The sequence below is a fragment of the Oikopleura dioica genome, chromosome PAR, assembly GCF_907165135.1.
Source record: "Oikopleura dioica chromosome PAR, OKI2018_I68_1.0, whole genome shotgun sequence".
Lineage (NCBI taxonomy): Eukaryota > Metazoa > Chordata > Appendicularia > Copelata > Oikopleuridae > Oikopleura > Oikopleura dioica.
In genome coordinates, this window is record NC_137293.1 from 5680031 (window position 1) to 5700473 (window position 20443).

Sequence of the window (20443 nt, forward strand, 5' to 3'; positions counted from 1 at the left end):
CGGAAATGGGGTGGAAAACTTCGTTACCCTTAAAAAAAGCACGTCATAACAGTTCTGTATGCAGATTAGTTTTCAATATACTCCCTCAAGTATTTGGTGTCTATTTCCACGCTATTTAAAGAGTTTAAACACTTTTTCATAAGGGGCATTGAATCTGCCCGTGCCCGTTTAAGCTCGCGGGAATCTTGCCCGTGCCCGAATTTGCCCGCGGGAATATTTTTTATTGTGCCCGTGCCCGCTTGGCCCGCGGGAAAATTCGTTTTTTTGCCCGTGACCGCTTTTGCCCTCGGGAATTTTCACTTTTTTGCCCGTGCCCGTATCTTCCCCCGGGCAAACGCGGGATTTCGAACTCTGGCCACCAGACCTGGCATATTCACAGCAACGGGGTCGAAACCAAACTCAACTGAAAAGCGAATGAAAAGAAACAAGAAAATCCCGGACATGCCTAGTTTCTGCATTGTTCCCATCCACTCCCATGTTTCAGACGCCCAGTCCGGCCCATGGAGAAGAATTATTGGAACGGGATGTCGTTTCTGCTCCTAGAATCGCTTAAAATCAATATCTACTCATTACTTGCGCTCTAGAACCTGTGTAGAAGGCCTGAGTCAGGATTTGAAAGATCTCTCATGAAAAGCCGCGTAGCGGCTTTCATAAAAGATATTTTAGACCCTGACTCAGGTTCTCGACACAGGTCGCTGAACCAAGCCCTTCTGCTTACATAAAAATCAGGATCAGTTGAAACCGCCCTTCTGTAGGTAATGTTGAAACCTTGAAGATCAATGAACTTTGTCTCTACTTTGACGGGGTCGTAGTTGCCGTAGACTTTCTTCCTGAAAGGAGAGGTGAGTAAGCTATAGAAATAAAGCATCAACTGGGGGTATTTCTTCGCATCAGAAGGGACAGCGGCGGTGAATTCGTGGTAGGTTGCGCCTTTTTGAGTCGATTTTGATGATTTTGGACTGTTTTTCCGTGATTTGAAAATAAGAAAATTCAAGAAAATCTGTCGAATGTAAAATTTGAAGTTAGTTTTTTCTCGGTTTTTTAATCACAATCCTAAAAACGCATAAAACAACAATGATCGAAATAAAAAGAAAGGGAAGAATAAAATTTTTCATTTTTTCTTTATTTTGAAAAGAAAGAAAACCGCGCTCCGAGCAAACGGTCCGGATTAGTGAAGGGTTTTGAATTACCCCGGCGATTTTACTAGCCCCAGAATGACTTTTCAAACGATTTGAGCGAAAAAATTCTTAGCCAAATAGAAAAACTGAGATTTGGAGTCCCGGGATAGGAACTGCCTCGCGATGATATTTACTCGCAGTTCTGATAAACATCCGCACACAAATAGAGCCAGAATTTACGCATCGAATCTGTTCGTTCCGAAAATTGAATAATTAGAGGCTCCTTGAAAAAATGTTGTTCCGAGACAGTTCTTCTGATATTTCACTTTGGTAAGAAAATTGAAGGAAAAAGGTTGAATTGAGCTCGGAAACCTGTGTAAAAAACCTGAATCAGGGTCTTAAAATGCCGATGATTGTAATTTAAACATTTGCGAAGCCTGAAAACCCTGACTCAGGTTTTCTCCACAGGTTTCAAAGCTAAGAAATCGAGAAGACCCACTTTGGAAGAAGTTCTTTTTTTCATTCAAATTCAAAAACAAAAATTTTAGCTTGAAAGGTGACGACACAGATGCTTGCTTTTGGATCATCAACATCACGCTGCCAAGTAAATACTCTCCAAAAAGGCTTGCCCTTTACTCTTTTCCCCCTTTTTAGTCCTTTACTCGCTAATCTGCGCCTTCGCCGTCGGAAAGACTTTCCGCGACAAGCGCGCTCTCGACAAACTTCAGATGGCAGAAGCAATGGGCGGCAATGAAGAAGCTGCCGCTGAAAATCCAGCTTTTGATGACATCGAAAAATCAGCTGAGAAAAGAGCTGAAATTGAAAATCATGATGATACTGAATTTTAGCTTGAATTTTATTTAAAATAAAGAGCAATCTATAAAATCACATTTTTATTTGCATCTATTTTTTTTCGGGAGAAGACAGTTTTTACAAAGTAACAACTTTTCCTTTCGAATAGGTTCTTGTTTTGAAGCAATGTCGAGTTTTTACTTCCTTGCTATCTTCGATTGACCCAGCTGATTCGAAGCCAGCATCTTTAAAAAAGCCAATGAGAAGCTGTAATACAGTAAAATAAAGTAACCTAAAGTCAAAGACCAAAGAGACCCCCATCTTTTTTCCATCCCGCTTTTTCGGTCGTCAAGGAGTTCACTCTTGGCTCTTTTTTGCACATGAGCCTCCTTTTTGCCATCTTGTGTGGCATTTTGCTCATTCAGGATTTCTTCTTTTTCAGGGGAAAAGATTTTTTTCTCAAGCTCAGCTCTCAAAAGCTTATTTTTTCTTCAAAAAATCGAATTTTTTCGCTTACAAACCTCATTTTGCTCCTCAATTTGATGAAAATTCAGTTTCAAATTTTCAACCAGGTCTTCCAAGTCGTCGATTCTCTTCTCCAATTTTGCTGATTTTCTCTCTGCTTCAACCCTTTTTCCTTCCGAGATTTTTAAGTCTTCGACAAGCTCAGAAACTTGCTCATTGATGATTTCCCTTAGCTCATTTTTCGACACTTACAAAAATAAAATGAATTTTCTCGTATTTTGCCTACCTGTCGATTCATAGCCAGATGATCTTGTTGAGACGGAAATTTCAGAAAAAGAGATTTTCGACAAGCTTGACAATTTTGACTGAAGACTTGGGTGATACGGCATCTCTTATTTTGTTGGAAAAGGTTTTTTTGAAAGTAGCTAGCTTGGGAACCGCGAAATGCGCATAATCATCATCTTGACCTTTTTGAATCCAGAAGAAAAGGAGATTTTTATGAGCTACTTATGGCGGACCTCTTGTTACGAGCTGATGAGTAGATTCTCCTTTTCATTTTTTGCTGCTTAATTTCGTCCATGACATAATTGAGAGTGTTTATGATATTCCCCATTTGCTCAATGAACATCCCCGAAGAAGATAAATGAAATCAATTTGTCGATCTCCGAAATTTTCGTCACTGGATGGTGTCCCCTAGCATCATTGCTTTGATGTTATCTTCGTTGCTTCAATAATAGCCTCTCTTGTTGATGATTATCATTTTCAAAGCAGGGGCTCTCCAGATGCACTTCCACATGAAAATATACATCTGCCATGAGATATTTAATGCATCCTTTTTCAACCAATAATCAAAAATCCAAATAATGCCAAAACAACCAACAATACAAAAAGCACCAGCCCAGCCCTATCCAACTGGAGGTCGGTCAATTCGCGCTCCTGAATTTCAACACCGCGGCATCAAATCGACCTCCACCAACTTTACGCCTCAACCAGCTTTCTCTTCAACCCCAACTCGAGTTCGAAAGCGAGAGTTGCGCCCTGCGCCTTATGTTCCAATGTATGGCCAGGCGCTCCCAGATGACTATTTCTTCCCCAAGACTTATACTCCCTCAACCTACAGCTTGACGCAAGTGGAGGATTTCAACGACGCAGTTGACGAAGAAGAGGAGGAAAACGAGCAAACTTGCGGGATGGTGAAAATCTGGATGATGGAAAAAATCGACAAGCAAGACAAAACCATCGAATCGCTGCGAAATCAGCTGGAAGAAGCGAAAGAAGAACTGACCAAACTCAAAGAAAACACAAAAGACTGCATCTGTACTCTTCCTTGATTGCGATAAATAAACTTTTCAAAATTGGATGCTTGTCAGAAATTAATGATAAATTGTTTTATTTGAATATGCTGAATTCAGCTAGAAGCAGGGCAGAAAAGAGAGTCGAAGTAATTTTTTATTGCTCGAGAGTTTTCTCGAAAAGATGGAGGAATTCGTCGGCGTGGCTTTTGTCAAAAGTCAGGGATGGTCTCAGCCGAATCGATTGATTTCCACATCCTCCAAGCAACAAACCCTCTTTCATCGCATCTCCAACGACTTTGTCTCTCGCCGCCATTGTCGGATGATCCCAAGCCACAAGCGTTCCCCGTCCACGCACATTTGCAATATCTCCATATTTCTCCGAAAGCGCTAGAATTTCGCTCTTGACGTAGTCCCCAACATCGGCGGCTTTGGCGGTCAGGTCTTCAGCTTCGTTGACGTTTAAAACCGAATCAAGGATGACCAATCGCGCCGGGTCGCCAACAAAAGTGTTGAAAATCGTCGGCCCCCAGTTGCTGTTCAAGCTCTTTCTGTAGTAAAAGCCCGCTGCTTGCATTTTCTTGGCAAAAGTGACCACATCCGGGGGTGTTTCGAGGCCCCAGTGTTCGTGCGCCCACCATTTTCCGCTCACTCCGGCGCCGGTTTGGACTTCGTCGACGATGAAATACACCTAGAAAGTGGCTCATTTGCGAATGAAATTTGTCGTCACTTACATTTTCTTCCAAGCAAATGTTCCTCAGCCGCCTGTAAAATGAATCTGAAGCCGTTCTATCGCCTCCTTCCGCTTGAATCGGCTCAATAATCATTCCCGCGACAGGTTTTCCCGCCTTTGCTCGCTCCTTGATCACGTGTCTAACCTGCTCCAAGCAGCGGCTTTCTTCTGCTTCGTTTTCAGCCGCGTGCTGGTCGAGAGGATAGCGCAGTTGGGGATGATCGACGATCGGAAAGTCCAAAAGTGGAATATCGACCTAAATCGAATGGAAAAAAGTGAGTCGTTGTTGTTTTCAAAACCTTGATTCTGCCCCTCGTATTCGTGCAGGAGGCGCAGCCAAAGGTTCGCCCGTGGAAAGCGCCGGTAAATGACATTATTGACAGCTTATTGCCCTCTCCTTCGAAATAAACATGCTGGAAAATCGATCAGATTGAGATAGATCTTTACCTTTGTTGAAATTAGCAGCGTTGCACTCGGCATCGCTGACTTCGTCTGTTCCTCGCTCTCGATTCATCCAAGCCTGGAATTTTTGATTAAAAATGATTGAAAAAAGGGAAAAATTTGGGAAAAATTGAAAAGTCGCGCAGCGGCTTTTTTAAAAACGAAGCCGCGAAGCGGCTTCGCCTTAAATTATGGCCCATAATCACCATTTAAATCTCTTTAAGTTTTATTCCCGGAATTTAGAATTCCTGACTCAGGTTTTATCATTTGAATCAATTTTCAAATTCTTGCAAAGCCGCTTCGCGGCGTCGATTTGAAAAAAGCCGCTGCGCGGCTTTCCTTTAGAGGTTCCTTAGACCATGACTCAGGCTTTTTACACAGGTTCCTGAGCTCAGGCCCTGAGTCAGATTTGAACACAGTTTGCTGAGAAGAGAAAAACTACCTTGAAAACAGTCTTGAAAGCATTTTCATTCGAGCAAGATCCGCACATCATCGTCGTAACTCCATCCATTCCAGGTGGAGCACAGCGCATAAGAGTTTGCTCCAACTGCTGTGGGAATTTTCTGAAAAGCGTTATCAAAAAATCTGTCGGAAAAAACTTACGAGTGAGGAAAATAGCCCATGGCCGGCCGATTCGCCATGAAATTCTTCATTTCGTTCGATTCGCACGCTGCCAGGACTGCTGGATGGTTGTAGCCAAGAGTCGCCGAGGAGATTTGCGAGAAGGCGTCGAGGAAGACGTTACCGTCGACGTCGGCGATGTAGTTGCCGAGGGAGTTCTCGATGTCGAAGAAAATTCGCATCGTCGCCGCCATGTGAGGCGAGAGTCGAGCGTACTCTTCTTTTTGGGCGATGCCGATGGGGCCGGGAACGGTAGCGCTTCGAACTGCTGCTTGCCAGCCTTCATCAACGCGTGTGCCTAATGGTCAAGTTATGGAACAGACTTTAATTTGGTTCAAATTTGGTCGAGAATCGCGAATTTGGGTTTATTTGGTCTTTTTTTCATCAGAAAACTTCATAAAAAAATTTTAAAATTAATTAAATCATGAAAAATATGCTTGAATTACCGTAATTTCTTAAAACGAACAATTTTCGAAAGTGTCTCATTTCGAAAAAACAAAAAACTAAACTGACGATTTTTCACCAAAACAATTCTCTTCGGCGAGTGTTCTCGAAAGATTCTCGACTGCAAATTAACTTCAGTAATCGATATCTACTGACACTCAGCGAGAAAGGAATTGCTGATGGACACGGCTCTTTTTGGAGCTTTTATTGAATGAGGAAATTATTTATCTTGGCCTAAAAATCGATGCCTTCCCGGCGATTAGTTTATTGACCATTCTTCAGAAAAAAAAAAGCTGAAAACATAGTAAAAATAAAAATTCAACCAAAAATAACCGAGATCGTAAAATCTGTTTTTTTTTGTTTCTATTGACCTAGATACCACAAGACCAGGGCTCGGAATCCTGTGTTGAAAACCTGAGTCAGGGTCTGAAAGAACTTTTTATTAAAGAGCTTTGAGTTCCTGACTCAGGTTTTCTACACAGGATGAGAGAATTTTTAATTGATCAATTTTCGGTAAAAAATTTTCGTAAATTGCTTGAGTCCGAAGTTCAAAAGTCAAAATTCACTTTAATAATCAAATATTTTCTGTCATTATTTATCATCAGAATGGCATGATCCATAGTTAAACCTACCCTTTAGCTTCGTAAGCTGTTTTAAAATCGAAGATCTCTTCATTATTTTTGAAATAAAAAATCAAGAAAAAAAGCCTTTTTGAAAAAGAAAGAATGAATGATCAACTGCTGCTACGAAGGCTAAAGAATATTCCAGCCGTAAATGAAGTTACCTTGTTTGGACTCAAGAAAACCGGATCGAGGAAACGAACGTCCCGGAGCAATTCTGTACTAGAGCGATTGGCTCGAAGGCCAACGCCCACTTTTGGCGTAACAACATGTGACCTCCAAATTAGGCAAGCAGCGAGCTGGCTGGGGAGCTCTCGCTGGATTGGGGCCAATTTTACGACCATTTTGAGTTTTTTGAACTCGAGTTTCGATCCAGTCTTGCTTTACGAGCAAGGTACGAGGTCAACGCCTCTTTCAAACCTAACAAGACAATTCTAGCGCGATTGAGATAAATAATGAATTATCAAAGTCAAAAATGCTGCCTTTTTTATCCCAAAAAAGTGGTTCCAATGGATAAAAAGCCTCCACGAAAGTCTAATTGTTTATGTTAGACACCCTGACTCAGGGACCCTGACCGTACTCACTTATCTTCGCTCTTGCAACTTGCAAATATCTCTTCATTCTTTTCTTCAACCAAATTAAGATTAGACTCAAAAGAACAGGAAACGAAATTTACAAACAAATAACAATTTTCGTCTTTCCGGTTTAAAAGCTCCAGGAAAACAAAGTCGGCTATTCAAAATGGTTGTTTCCATATTTATGAATAGATTCTTTTGATTATTATTATTTGAATAATTTATTTGATAATATTTTAGTATTTGAATTAATCGAACTGTAAGAGAGGAAAACAGCGTATCTTTTCGAATGGAATTTATGCATCAAGTTTGGCCAAGTTGTTCATGTAGGAACAGAGCACCTTGATGCCGTTGATGTAATTGAGTCGGTTGAACTTTTCGTTTTGGGAGTGGGCGCCGTCATCGGCCATTCCCATTGGAAGCAGCATGACGTTTTTCTTGGTGGCTTCTTGGAAGGTCAAGGTGATCGGAATAGAGCCACCTGAAGAGTCAATGTAAAGGAAAAAACAGCAAAAACAGTACCTTCTCGGGTGAAATCGGGATCAACATTGAACACTTCTCTGATCGCCTCTCGTCCAGCAACAAAGTTTGGATCCTTGATGTCAGCAACCCATGGAAGCCCGCCGTGACCCATGTCGAGCGAGATATCGCAGCTGGAGCCACTTTCTTCATGCAACTTCATCAAGTAGTCAGTGACCTTGGCCTTGATGTCGTCTGGGGTCTGGCTGGGGACGATTCGGAGCGAGAATTTGCCAATTACTTCTCGAGGAATGACGGTTTTTGCCCCTGAAATTCGATTAAAACAAGACTTTCTGAGCCTTCTCACCTGGATCAGCGTAGGCACCCTCGATTCCATGAAGAGAAAGAGTCGGGAATCGCCATCTGTTCATCAACAACTCGGCCTTCTTGTCCTTGATGAGTTTGTTGCAGCCAATGTCTTTTCGATACTCTTCCATGTCGAAGTCAATGTCTTTGTAAGAAGCGAGCTCTTCCTCCGTGACTGGATCGACCGTGTCGTTGATTCCAGGGACAAGAATAGTTCCGTCTCGTTTGACAAGTTTGGACATGAGATCGATGAGATGAGTCATTGCCTCTGGAACGGCTCCGCCAAAGACGCCCGAGTGCAAATCGGCGGCGGCGCACTTGACTTTCAGGAAAAAGTAGCAAATGCCCCGGAGACCGTAGGTCAGACAAGGCTTCGTCTTTCCAAGCCAGTAATTGTCCGAGATGCAGACGTAGTCGACTTCCTTGCCGAAGAAGTCAGTTCGTCCGAGGACGGTTTCGTCCAGTCCTTCGCTGCCGGACTCTTCCATCCCTTCGAAGCAGAATTTCAAGTTGACTGGGAGTTCCACGCCGTTCTTTTGGAATGCTTCGATGGCGTTCATCCAGGCAATTACGGGACCCTTGTCGTCAGTCGACCCTCGACCGTAGAGCTTTCCGTCGCGTTCTTCCAGCGTCCACGGGTCCGAATCCCAGCCGTCCTCGAGCTTCGCCGGCTGGACGTCAAGATGCCCGTAGACAAGGAGCGTTTTCTTGTTAGGATCGGTTCCAAGGCGGCCGAGGATGATGGGAGGGTAGGCAGCTTTGTTGCCACAGGGGAAGGTTTGTTCTCCAGCGGGGTTGGGGAAGAGCTCGGTCGTGGCGCCAAGCTTTTTCAAATCCTCGTTGACGAGTTCGACCATTTTGATGGTTTCTGGGCGGCGCTCATACTCGGCAGAAACGGACTGAAAATTGATGAATCAACATTAATAAGTTAAAACCAAGAGGCTTTCAAATTAAGGTACCTTGACAGCCACAGCATCGGCAAGTCTCTTTATGTACAGGTCTTGGTTTTCATCGACATACTTGAAAAGCTTCTCCATTTTCAGGGGCAAATTCTCGGACGCGTTTTACAGCTCACAACTTGCCAAAAGTAGCGGGTCTCCCGGACGTCTTGGCTCTTGATTGGGCAAAATCAAAGTCCAGACAAACAGTCTTTTCTCTGCAAGAATGTTCCCTCAGAGTCTGTTTATTTTCTTGCTCCTGTTGTTTGCTGACTGTCTTTTGCGCAAATCTAATTTACTGTTGAATTAGTTTCTTCTATTTCCGATCTCAAAATTGAAATGAAGCGCGAAGAAATGATAAAAATGGGTCAAAATTGAAAGGTTGCGAGTTTGTGCTTATTATGTCACGGATTCGCCGTCTTTTATAGAAGAAAAGAGAGTTGCTCAAGTCACGTGACTCTTCATAAGACAACTTGAGCTGAGCAAAGTATGAAGGGTTAGGTTTGTATTGCGTAGAATTGTGAACAATCGGAAGCATCAGGAAAGGGAATGCAGAAATAGAATAAGTCAGTGAAAAATAAGTGAGCTAAGATTTTAGTGAACTAGTTTGTAAACATGTTCTTCGTACGAGCCGACGGCAACTGTCCGTCCTTTAGCGCCCATTTCGTTGATCGCATCGACCATTTTTTCGACTAGTTTTCGCGTTGTTGTTGGAGCATTTAGGAAGCCACAGATCTTAGTGAGATTTTAAGAAACGATAGGTTTTGAAGCTCTTACCTGTTCCTTCGAAGCAGTGATCTTCCAAGAGTTCTCGGTGTGGCCCGTTTGAATCGGTCTTATTTCAAGTTGGCTGACCAGAGAGCGGATTATTTGACCAGTGACATCCGAGACGACAAGAACAAGGTTTTTCATCTGAATTTGTGATAAAAAGGGATCAAGGAGTAGCTTATAGTATGAAAATTGAAGATATATAAGAGTCTCCACCTTTTGACACTAACCTTAGACAAAAGAGGATGGTGACTGATAGCTTCTTCGATTCCTTTATGCATCGAGCTTTTCCAAGCACTTTTCCCCGGCTTGCTATGTTCCTTCGCCCCTTTGAGCGTCACATAAATAACTTCCTCGACAATCTTGGTCGTCGTCGAGGAAACAGATTTTCTCAAGCTCTGTCTGGCATTTTCTGAGTCGGAATTAGCAATCGACGCGATTTTCGAAGAGAGAAAGTCGAAGATACAGATTTTATCGTCGGCGACGGAGCTGTAGATGAAAGGATCGTTGGAGTCCAGACGACTTGTTGACTGCGCTTTTCTGGTGAACTCCGTCGGAGGGTGAGGCCGCCGCGAGGTCAAATGCTCATTGACATCGAAAACGAACAATTTCTCGATCAACTGCAGGTCTTTTTCTTTCTCAATCGACAGGAAAATCAGCAAAGGAGCGGAGCACATTTTCGCCTCCTTCAACGCCGCTTCCTTCGTTTCTTTCGCCGGGAGAGAGCTTGGAAGATCGACGATTCCAGCTCGTAGGTTTGACTTTTCCAGAAAAGTTAAAAGCGCCAAACGAGCAAGATCGGCCTTGTCGGTGTAAATCAGCACTTTGGGATGTTCGCAAGCGAGAGAACGGACGGGAGAACATGATTCTTGAAGATCGTCGATGAAGAAATCCAGCGAATATGCGTGTAGAAGTCGCGAGACGGGAAATACTGATGATTTGATTTCGTATTCCGTGGCTGATGCAACGATGAAGGTATCGTTTTGGCCTGGGCGCAGCTGACTATCACGCTCTCCCACTAACTAAAAGATGAAGATGATTATTTTGGTTCTAGAGGGGAAGAAGGAAGACGAACCTGGAAAGTGAGGCCCACGGAGTCTTGAGTCGGTAGCAAAGATGGTCGGTAGAAAACTTCAACGTCTAAATTTCAGATGTTAAATGAATTGATAGTTATTCTTTATTGGGTTCCAAAACCTTTGTAAAAACCTGAGTCAGGTTCCTAAATGAGCTTTGCTGTTGAAAAACAGCTTCTTTTAATCGAGCTTTTTCAGGAGCCTGACTTACGGTTAAACACAGGTTGGCGACCCAACCTCCGAACCCCATTCTTACCAGGAAGGATGGTGGATAAAGAGTCGGAAATCGCCTCCAGTGCTTCATACGCCGCTCTTGAAGAATTCGATTTGAGAAAAGGAAGAATTCTCTGCCGAGAAGTCTTGATGTCATAAATATTCAACGCAGTGATGTACTAAAATCATCATTATTTCAATCCATTTCTGAAGTTTTTCTGATACCTTTTCATCCGTAAGATATTCGCCAATCATTCGTTTAAACGCCCTGTCACGTGATAAGTTAAAAATCGTCGAGCGTTGGAAGTTTCGTTTTTGGGAAATTTTCACCAAATGGGATTTGATTCTTTCCGCCCCGCGCAAGGCAATGGAGCTGATGATGCTTTTCGTAATTTCGACGTGATTGAGGTGGATTTGAATCTTTTGGTTTGGAAACAGTTCGAACCAATTGTGGAAGAGGGATAGCAATTCGACCATTTGATGGCGGTAGAGGCTGTCGACGAGGGAAAGACGAAGCGTGTGTTTTTGACGAGGATGTTGGCCGTCGCTGTAGAGACCTTCAAAGACTGGGATGAGTTGGAAAAGACGGTCGCTTTGAGTTTTGGTGGCGACGCAGTAGTTTTGGAGGCCGTATCGTTGAGCGTCGGATAAATGTACCACCATTCCGCTGTTTTCCAAAACCCTGGGCGAGCTACTCGAAGTGGTTGAAAAAGGGTTGAGAATAGGCAGATCGAGAAAGCGATATTTCCTGCTGACAAATTTAGCAATGAAGATTTGTTGAAACATGAAGCCAGTTGGCGGACACTTGCTCTGGGCATTCAACCGGTCGAATTCGTCGCGAATGAACTCGACCTGCGATTTGGGCGAAGGAGTGGGCTTGAAGAGCTCTTTGAGAATGACTTGGAATGACTTTGAAGACTGTTTTTGGCAAGCCGCGCGGCTGAACTCTTGCACCTCGCGAATGTGGCTTTCTGACTCTTCGAGCAGCGCACTTTTATCGGCAAGACTTCGAGACTCTGCAGTGCGGAGGGTCGCTTTTCGGGCTCTTTGTGCAGCAAACCGATGATGATCTTCTCCGCGTCCTTGTCTTCGGAGCTGAATTCTTCTGGGAAGATATATTCGTCTTTGAGCTTGAGGATCTTTTCCAATCGCTCTCGGCTTTGATCTGGCATCCGATGAAAGACTTCGAAAAGAATGATTCCAAGAGCGTACATGTCGACTTTCGAGCTTATGGGTGATTTTCTCTTTGTATCAAAATACTCTGGCGCAATGTACAACGGAGTTCCAGCCAGCGACGTCTTGTCCGAATCCTTGCTAGAATTGAATCGTTGAATTCTGTATTCCGTTCCAGCGTGCCGGGCGAGGCCAAAATCGCCAATTTTCACATGACGATTTGAATCGAGAAAGATGTTTCCAGGCTTCAGGTCTCTGTGAATCGTCTTGTTCGAATGAATATAGTTCAAGCCCTCGAAGCACTCCCTAGCGATCATCCAGGCGCGTTCGGAAGGGATCGATTCTGTGGAAATTTCGTCCTTGAGAGTTCGATTGGAGCAGAATTCCATTTGAATGAAAATGTACTCGAGCGCTTGAGGAGACGGGGAACCATCTTCTTCGCAAAAAGAAAGTTTCCAACTCCCGCGACGGGATTCGGAGAGGACTCTTCTTCGCTCAGCCGCTGCTTCTGGCGATAAGCTTTCCTCCTCTTCATCCTCGTCGCTCGTAAAGCATTCGGATTTGGTCGAAAAGTCGATCTCTTCAGAGTCTGAGCCACTCATGTCGCCTGAAAAGTCGTCGTTGTAAAAAGAAGAAGTTCCAGCAATCGAGGCAAACTTGAGTTGATTCAGTTCCAAAAGGGACTCGTCTCGCAGCCGCTCGCTCTTTTCCATCTCTGAGGTAGTTCTGGAACGAGCAGGGAGAAGCCCTTTTATTTCGTGAATTTCCTTCCAGGAGTGATAGTATCGGACGATATTTTCATGATTGAGTCTTGAGAGCAAATTCGCCTCCCGCAAAATTTTCTGCGAAAGACGCTCATTCTTTGGCAGCGGGATCTTCTTCACAGCGTAGCTTTGACCATCAATTTTATGCCTCAATCGCGCCACTGAGCCGAATCCGCCTGCGCCGATGATGCTTATTTCGTCGAAACAGGGGTCTGGATTCGCCTAGCGAATTCGCTCATGAGCGAAGCGAAGCAGAGCGAAGCGAATTCGCTTCGCTTTCGCTTTTGGTAATTTCAGTTCGCTTCGCTTCGCTTTCGCTTTTTACCAAAAATTTTCGCGAAAAATTGCGCTCAACATAAATCGTTCTTAGAGTTGAATATTTTGTTTTTTTATTAGCTTTTGCGAAAGAAAAATTTTGCGAAAAATTTTGCTTATTGAACTAAGCTTGCACTTATAAGATTGCCAGAGATATCCGATTGCCAAACTCGGGGAAACGGCGACTTGGGCAAACAGCGACGTAAATTAATTTATATTGATTAGTCATAAAAGTTTAATAATTGTCACACAGTCAATCCTGGCTTCACCAACTTTAATCCCGGCTTCAACAACCTCGATTCTGGCTTTTCAGACGTCATTTCTGGCCTCTCATACCGTCAGTCCCGGCTTCTCAGTTGTCAATCATGGTACTCTAAAATTGGATTGACGTTGGAAAAGCCTAGGTTGAAATTGATGAAGCCGGGATGGACGTTCGAGAAGTCGGGATGAACGTCCAATAACCCGGGATCGGCATTGCCAATGCCGCACTGGTAAAGCCATGATTGAAGTCGGTGAAGCCAGGATTGACGATAAAGAAACCGGAATTGAGGAAAGAGAAGCCAAGATTGACATAATATCAATGATATAGGAGAAGACTTGATTGAAGTTGGTGAAGCCAATGTTTAGTGATCATTGATCAATCAATATACGTTTATTCACATGGCAGTTTGCCCAAGATTTCGGTTTCCCAAGTTGGGTAAACGGCGATTTGGGCAAATGGAGATTACTCGAGCCTCACATCCTCTTTAGCTGAGTTAGATCAGAAAATTCACGATTTCGCTCTTTCCGGAGAGGGAGTCCGAAATTCGGACTCCGAATGCCCGAAAAACAAATAAAATTGAAACCGAACTTAAAATGGACACTTTTCAAAGGTCAAATATTTTCGGAAAATTTTCGCTTTTTAGAATAACTTTTCGCTTCGCTTCGCTTTCGCTTTCGAAATTTTGATTCGCTTCGCTTCGCTTTCGCTTTAAATTTTTGAAAAATTTTCGCTTTCGCTTTTCATTTTTGGCCAAAATCCAGACCCCTGGTCGAAACGATCGTCCTTCGTGAAATTCTCCGCTGTTTCGCTTTCGTGGCTGAAGCTTTCGTCCAAACTCGACGGCGCTTCATTTTGAATGTTTTCGCTTTTTCTTCGTTGCAAAAATCGCTGATTCATGAGCGCTTTGACGTTTTGGGAGTTGACGTGTTTTCGTTCTGTTGCTTCGCTGATGAACGCGTTGAAAAGAGACTTCTCTTCGCCACTGAGGGCGAGGCCACTGGCGACGCGGGAGAGCACGCCGGCGATGTTGGCCAGATCGAAGTTGTTCATGATGTTTTCGACTTGTTGGAAACCGACGACGAAGAAACCAAGCTCCGTAGCTTGCTGAAATTATCATCAGAAATTCTGAATATTCTAAATTCTGAATATATATATTCTGATTCAGAATATTTAATGGGAAAAGAGCCAAACCTTGACAAGCTGCTTCATCCCCGCCCCCACCAGCTGCAGCGTCTTGTTATCCGTGTTGAAGAAAATTGAGCTCTCGGAAATGTGGCCATGCGCAACTTGAGCGATCATCAAAGCATCTACAGCGAACAACAAGTCCTTGGCCAAGGCTCGTAGCTGATCGTAATTCCTTGCTTCGGCGAACTTGAAATTGTGCAAGAACGGGTAAATGAGATAGACTCGCGAGCCAGAATTGAGGCCGCTTTGGGAAACGCTCTTCTCGTCGAAATAATCGCGCAGAAAGTCCCAGTCTTTCGAGGAGACGAAGTCGATGGACGATTCTACTGTCACCGCGAAAGGACTAAAAAGGGCTCAAGAACTCAATCCCAAAAGCACTAGAACTCACGTCATTAAATATTTTTGCCCTTCTTTGGCAGCTTTTTCGAGGCGATTGAAAAGCATCGTTGAAAACGACTTCAGTCGGGCGGTCCGTTCATCAAGACGCTCGAGTGATTTTGGGATGAGATTGATGATGTACGCCATGTAAACAGTTCCATTCGGGTGGATAACCATTCGTTTTTCATAACCAAAAGGGCTTCAAAAGGTTCTCAAAAACCTAGAATGCCAAAAAAAGATAAATTCTACAGACTAATCGCAAGATAGCGATACTTCCCATCAAGCGCCCTCATTGGTCGAAATAAACACCCTGCTCGCTCGACCAATCAGGGCGCTCGATGGAAAATGTTGTTATCGAGAAACGCGGCTGTACAAATCTTGTTCCTTTTTGAACCTATTCTCAATTCGTCGGAAACCCTGCGACACTTGTACATTGGAATCTTGTGCTCTTCCTTTCCGTCATCTACTTCGACGAATTCCAAAAGAACTCTTCCTTCCAAATGCGGATTCTTGTCGAAGAAAGATTCTTTCTCGTGCTTGCTTTTTCCATTGCTGAACATCGACATTCCCTTTTTCTCTCTTCCTTGATTTTGCGCCTTCGTGAAATCTCTAAAAAACAAAAACTTGAAAGACTGGAGGATGGTAAATTCGCTCTCACGTCGTGCTAATCACTCGGCCGGTGCTTCGTATCCTGTATAGAATTTCACGAATTTCGAACGACAAGTCCAGTAGATACGGATCGCCGAGACGATCGCGCGCTTTTTGCATGAGCTCATCTTCAATTTTTTTCAGGTCGTCTTGGGCCACCTTGCTGCCGGTGATCTTCGACGCCTCGACCGTGATCTTGCTCGGCACTTCATCTGGATATCCTCCTGTCAGGTTGATAGTAACATTTACGACGTATTGCTCCGCCGTGTCGCCCCAACTGGAGCGCGATTCTTGAGGGCCCAAGTAGAAGGAAACAATGGGAGGAATGTATTTTCTGTTTTCATCGAATTTCTTTGCACGCAAGTCACTAAACAATCATCATGAGCTGCGTTGCATGCATCCTGTGTTACATAGTAGAAAACCTGAGTCAGGGTCCTCAAAGAGTTTCAAGGAAAAGCCGCGTATTATTGAAACTCCTTGAGGACCCGGAGTAAGATTTTCTACAAAGGCAACCTGTGTCATAAACCTGTGTCATAAACCTGAGTCAGGGTCTGAAAGATGTCCAATGACAAGCTTTCAGACCCTGACTCAGGTTTTCTACACAGGTTGCCGAACCTAGAGCAGAAGGGATCGGAAGAAAAGAGTACCTGAATTCAGTGTTGGTGTAAATCTGCCTGAGCGAGTAGATTTCTCCTTCGCAAATATCGCGGTTGTCATCCGCGACCATATTGGCACATTCTGAAATCCCCACGTTATCACTCATACGAAATTGGTATTCAATGGCTACCCTTTTTCTCTGATTCTCTGTTTTCGTTCAGAGCGATTTTCCCCGAAGAAAAATTCGTTGACGAAGATTTTCGTCAGAAAAATAAGAAATTATCGGAAGACATTAGTTGATATTTTCTTATCTAGAATTCGAAGTAGATTTTGTTGAAAGTGAAAATGGAAAATGAACTTTGAAGATTGAAGTAGATTTCTCTCATTTCTGCGCTTCTCTATTTTTCGTAGATTTTCGTGTCTTTTGAAAATGATGTTGCGCGTGTGGGAAAAAGAGCGCGGAGGACTTTTCACGCTGGAAGAAGAGACGGCTTGTTGAGGAATAATATAATATAATTATAATAAATTATAAATAATATATAAATAATATTAATTTAGTTATATTTTTATAAAATATATAATTTAAATATAATTAAAATAATATAATTTACCGCATCTTCTCTCTGTCTGGTAGACAGTCGGATGCTTGGTGTCAGTCTGTTAATTAAAATTGCTCTTGATAAAATTATTGGCGAGTCGATAAATATTGAAAACGCAACTAATTTTTGATATCGAGGAAATCGACTGTATCAATAATAAAATGACAAAATTGACATCAAGGAAGAAAAGACGCTAGTTTTCGCTTTTTTCAGAAAAAAGATCCTATTTTTTCAATTTCTTTTTTGGGCAGAAGAAACATTTGTTTTTTAATTGTACTCTGAGAATAATTTAGGCGATTATCAAGTGAGGGCGCCAACGGGCCAATTTGGGCACATCAGCGCTGAACTTCGATCGGCCCGTCTTTTTCCCCTTTTCGGCTTTCGTTTTCTTAAAAAAAATGTGACTGGAGATGATCTGAGCACGTGTTCCTTCCAATTTTGTTTATTCAAGCTGCAGAAGCATGAGCAGAGATATCTGGCCTGAAAATGGACTTCACTCACAAGGACAAATGCTGAAAATTAATAATGTACGTTCATTCAAATAATGATTAAAAATATTAAAAAAATTTAAGGGGGTAGGCATCGATAAACCTGATTTTTGATAAAAAAAATATCATTTTGAAATCCTTATTATTTTCGAGACAAAATTTAATTTTTGCTCTAGAAAAGCTTTGGCATCGAAATTAGCTCAGAAACCTGTGTTGAAAACCTGAGTCAGGATTTGAAAGAGCATTGATAAAAAGCCGCAAAATGAATTAAAATGGTAGTTTTCGGCTTTATTTCTGCGCAGCTTTTTTATCGAAGCTGTTTTAAATCCTGACTCAGGTTTTCTACACAGGTTTCTGAGCAAATTTCGATACCCAAGCGACACTCAAGAGCAAAAATACAATTTTGTCTCGAAAATAATAAGGATTACAAAATGATATTTTTGTATTAAAAATGGGGTTTAACGATGCCTACCCCTTAATATTTTTTAATAATGAATAATGAACAGTTTTTACTTTTCCCTCTGTATTACAGAGTCTGTAAGACAAAATAAAAGTGTCGGCTTTTTTTCATATATTTTAACTGTATAACTGTATATTTAGCTATTTCGGCAAGGATTCCCAACAGGCGCCAGCTCATTCGATATCGACCCAGTCCAGGAACTCGTCGTGATAGGAAGAGTTGAATTATGCAGCAGCGTTGCTTTAGAATTAATGTACAGCGCATCAAGTGAACTCAGTGGATCACACATTGGGTAAACAGTTGCCTCGCCACTTTTTACCAAGCTGCTTGCATGGAAAGAAAACTCTTTTGACAGGCACGCGATTCGGTGCCGTGAGAATCTTTGGTCGCAAGGGAGTCGATGTTTCTTTCGAACATGCGAGTCAGACTGAACTGACGAATCTTACTTTTATTGTCAACAAGGTAAGCATACAGTATGCTGCATACTAACTCATTTACTATGACTCATAGTCTATTATTTTCAGGAGTTTTCATGAGTTTTCATGATTTTTCATGGTGAGCTGAAAATTGAGAAGAAACCTGTGTAAAAACCTGAGTCAGGCTCTGAAAGATCTCAAATAAAAAGCTGCGAGCCGGCTTCTTTAAAAACAAAGCCGCTATGCGGCTTCTTGATAAAAGCCGCTACGCGGCTTTTCATGAAAGATCTTTCAGACCCTGACTCAGGTTTTCTACACAGGTTTTCGAGCTTAGATTAATTTCAGAACACATTAATTCCTCGTGAAATGAAAATATGCGTGAAAACATTGTTTTTGAAACCGCGAAAACAGAACATTGAATAAATGATGTCTACACATTGAATCACGGATCCGTTGAATTTATTAATTAGGGGTGCTCGCTTTAATAAATCACCCCCTTAGCGCGCTATATTCAGGGTTATTTGGTGACAGTTGGCGATGGATACAACTTGCATCTTTGGGACTTGAACTCGCCAAGGCCAACTTTGCTCCACACGCTTCGATTTAGCTCGGAAAGGGTGAGCTACGTCTACTCGCCGGTGGAATCGGACTGGTTGTTTGTCGGAACGGAGAAGGGCAATATTCATATTGTGCAGCTACCGAGCTTCCAATTGTCCAGCTATACGATTCATTGGAACAAAGGTACCCTTATCCTTGATCTTGGCTTGACGCTGTCTAGTAGACAGCCTGCGTAGAAAACCTGAGTCAGGCTTCTGATAAAAGTTTTTCAGAACCCTGACTCAGGTTTTCTACACAGGTTGCCGAACGGTTCGGCCTGAACCAAGACCTCTATTTTTCATCCCTTTTTTATCAACAAAATTAAGCAATCGAGCTGAGTTGTCGTTCCCGCCCGGGCAAAATCTGTCAAATACAAGAAAACCCTTATGATTCAAACAAACTCCTCCTCGGCTTCGAATCCGGATACTTGGTTCTTTGGAACATCTCCGAGAAAAACGCCGAGTTGCGGTTCCGCTGTCACGCGGAGCTGACATGCCTTTTCTGGCACCACGAAGGGAAGCAGTTTATGACGGGCCACAAAGACGGTCAGCTAGCGATTTGGAACGTCAAATCGTCAGAACCGACGGCGAAATTTAACCCGTACCAGGACGATAAAGAGTCGGAAGCTGAGCGAGTGCGGTAAAGCCATTTTTCGTGAATAAAACTGAACTTGTTCAGGAGCGGGTCGAAATTTTCCCCGATCGAGCAAGTTGCCTGGTTTGGAAAATCGAATGGCGACAGTTTGATCATTTTTACGGGGGTGTTCCGGTTGACAATGACTTGCAAGAGCGGAATCTTGTGTCGGTTCTGAGAGGATCAGATGTTTCAATGCTCGAAATGGACTACAAGATCTTGTCTTTTAAGCCGATTCTTAAGGTAAGCTCGCAATATAATATAATATAATATAATATAATATAATATAATATAATATAATATAATATAATATAATATAATATAATATAATATAATATAATATAATATAATATAATATAATATAATATAATATAATATAATATAATATAATATGATTCAAGAGTCCCTGGACATGCGAAAATGAGCCGCCAAAATCGCTGATGATTTTGCTGGAGCGAGATTGGGTGACTATCGATTTGGATCCTCAAAAGAAATTTGCTGTTATTCCAAATCCACATGCGGGTAGATTTTCATTATCAACGACGAGTTAATTAATCCTCTTTGCCTTCTTCCAAGTTGACATACACGAGTCGCCCGTCACCGCGGTGAAGTACATTGCAGATGAAAAATCAATTTTGACGAAGCTTCTTCTTCATTCTTCTTCAAAAAGCGCGACTCAAGAAAAAGCTCCTGAATCCTGGCCGATTGGCGGTGGTGAATTGTAAGCTCCTTTTTTGAAATGGCAAATCCAAAATTAATTTGCCCGCGTACAAAATGTCCTAAATAACTAATGACGCGCTACGTAGGGTCTCAGCTGCTTGTCAGATTCACTCAGTCATCTCATTATTTTTTCAAGAGCCGACGTAGAGGAGCAACAGTCTGAGATATTGATCATGGGCCACGAAAGTGGCAGCTTGAAATTCTGGGTGCTTGGTTCTTCTTCAATGTCTACTTTGTCAAGTTCCAAAAAACTCATGTTTCCAAGTCCAGACAGCAAAGAATAAGGGTGT

General features: G+C 42.6%; 6 protein-coding genes and 2 long non-coding RNA genes across 9 annotated transcripts; 2 read left to right on the forward strand and 6 right to left on the reverse strand.

The window, feature by feature from the left end:
• Positions 1–451: 451 nt before the first annotated feature.
• Positions 452–962, reverse strand: LOC145705469 (uncharacterized). The gene is made up of 3 exons (XR_014134595.1): positions 873–962; positions 719–830; positions 452–539 (listed from the first exon to the last, which is right to left on the reverse strand). It is a non-coding gene; the product is annotated as an uncharacterized LOC145705469 (long non-coding RNA).
• Positions 963–1346: 384 nt separating this feature from the next.
• On the forward strand, positions 1347–1989 carry LOC145704348 (uncharacterized). The gene is made up of 3 exons (XR_014134448.1): positions 1347–1448; positions 1667–1722; positions 1773–1989. It is a non-coding gene; the product is annotated as an uncharacterized LOC145704348 (long non-coding RNA).
• Positions 1974–2799, reverse strand: LOC145704347 (uncharacterized). The gene is made up of 4 exons (XM_081781801.1): positions 2662–2799; positions 2432–2622; positions 2203–2389; positions 1974–2155 (listed from the first exon to the last, which is right to left on the reverse strand). The coding sequence occupies exons 1-4, from the start codon at positions 2762–2764 to the stop codon at positions 2049–2051; spliced, it is 588 nt and encodes a 195-aa protein (XP_081637927.1). The 5' UTR covers positions 2765–2799; the 3' UTR covers positions 1974–2048.
• A 949-nt stretch (positions 2800–3748) lies between these two features.
• On the reverse strand, positions 3749–6675 carry LOC145705475 (4-aminobutyrate aminotransferase, mitochondrial-like). 2 transcript variants are annotated; one of them, XM_081782957.1, is made up of 7 exons: positions 6539–6675; positions 5445–5760; positions 5284–5404; positions 4848–4920; positions 4700–4797; positions 4402–4656; positions 3749–4358 (listed from the first exon to the last, which is right to left on the reverse strand). In XM_081782957.1, the coding sequence occupies exons 1-7, from the start codon at positions 6579–6581 to the stop codon at positions 3825–3827; spliced, it is 1440 nt and encodes a 479-aa protein (XP_081639083.1). In that variant the 5' UTR covers positions 6582–6675; the 3' UTR covers positions 3749–3824. The 2 variants fall into 2 exon arrangements, with proteins under 2 accessions (XP_081639083.1, XP_081639084.1); XM_081782958.1 differs by lacking the exon at positions 6539–6675 and adding an exon at positions 5909–6035.
• Positions 6676–7382: 707 nt separating this feature from the next.
• LOC145705476 (cytosolic non-specific dipeptidase-like) lies at positions 7383–9147 on the reverse strand. The gene is made up of 4 exons (XM_081782959.1): positions 8886–9147; positions 7928–8825; positions 7624–7887; positions 7383–7582 (listed from the first exon to the last, which is right to left on the reverse strand). The coding sequence occupies exons 1-4, from the start codon at positions 8961–8963 to the stop codon at positions 7398–7400; spliced, it is 1425 nt and encodes a 474-aa protein (XP_081639085.1). The 5' UTR covers positions 8964–9147; the 3' UTR covers positions 7383–7397.
• Positions 9148–9354: 207 nt separating this feature from the next.
• Positions 9355–13490, reverse strand: LOC145701443 (eIF-2-alpha kinase GCN2-like). The gene is made up of 8 exons (XM_081778664.1): positions 13422–13490; positions 11979–13077; positions 11144–11934; positions 10962–11097; positions 10708–10772; positions 9863–10654; positions 9642–9776; positions 9355–9599 (listed from the first exon to the last, which is right to left on the reverse strand). Exons 1-8 carry the CDS (start codon positions 13488–13490, stop codon positions 9459–9461), a joined length of 3228 nt encoding a protein of 1075 aa, XP_081634790.1. The 3' UTR covers positions 9355–9458.
• A 372-nt stretch (positions 13491–13862) lies between these two features.
• Positions 13863–16412, reverse strand: LOC145702388 (uncharacterized). Its single transcript, XM_081779611.1, has 6 exons — positions 16291–16412; positions 15654–16010; positions 15395–15604; positions 15006–15194; positions 14624–14960; positions 13863–14536 (listed from the first exon to the last, which is right to left on the reverse strand). The coding sequence occupies exons 1-6, from the start codon at positions 16404–16406 to the stop codon at positions 14141–14143; spliced, it is 1605 nt and encodes a 534-aa protein (XP_081635737.1). The 5' UTR covers positions 16407–16412; the 3' UTR covers positions 13863–14140.
• A 1626-nt stretch (positions 16413–18038) lies between these two features.
• On the forward strand, positions 18039–20437 carry LOC145701444 (syntaxin-binding protein 5-like). Its single transcript, XM_081778665.1, has 8 exons — positions 18039–18079; positions 18111–18249; positions 18719–18944; positions 19127–19434; positions 19479–19676; positions 19835–19955; positions 20010–20154; positions 20290–20437. The coding sequence occupies exons 1-8, from the start codon at positions 18039–18041 to the stop codon at positions 20435–20437; spliced, it is 1326 nt and encodes a 441-aa protein (XP_081634791.1).
• Positions 20438–20443: the final 6 nt, after the last annotated feature.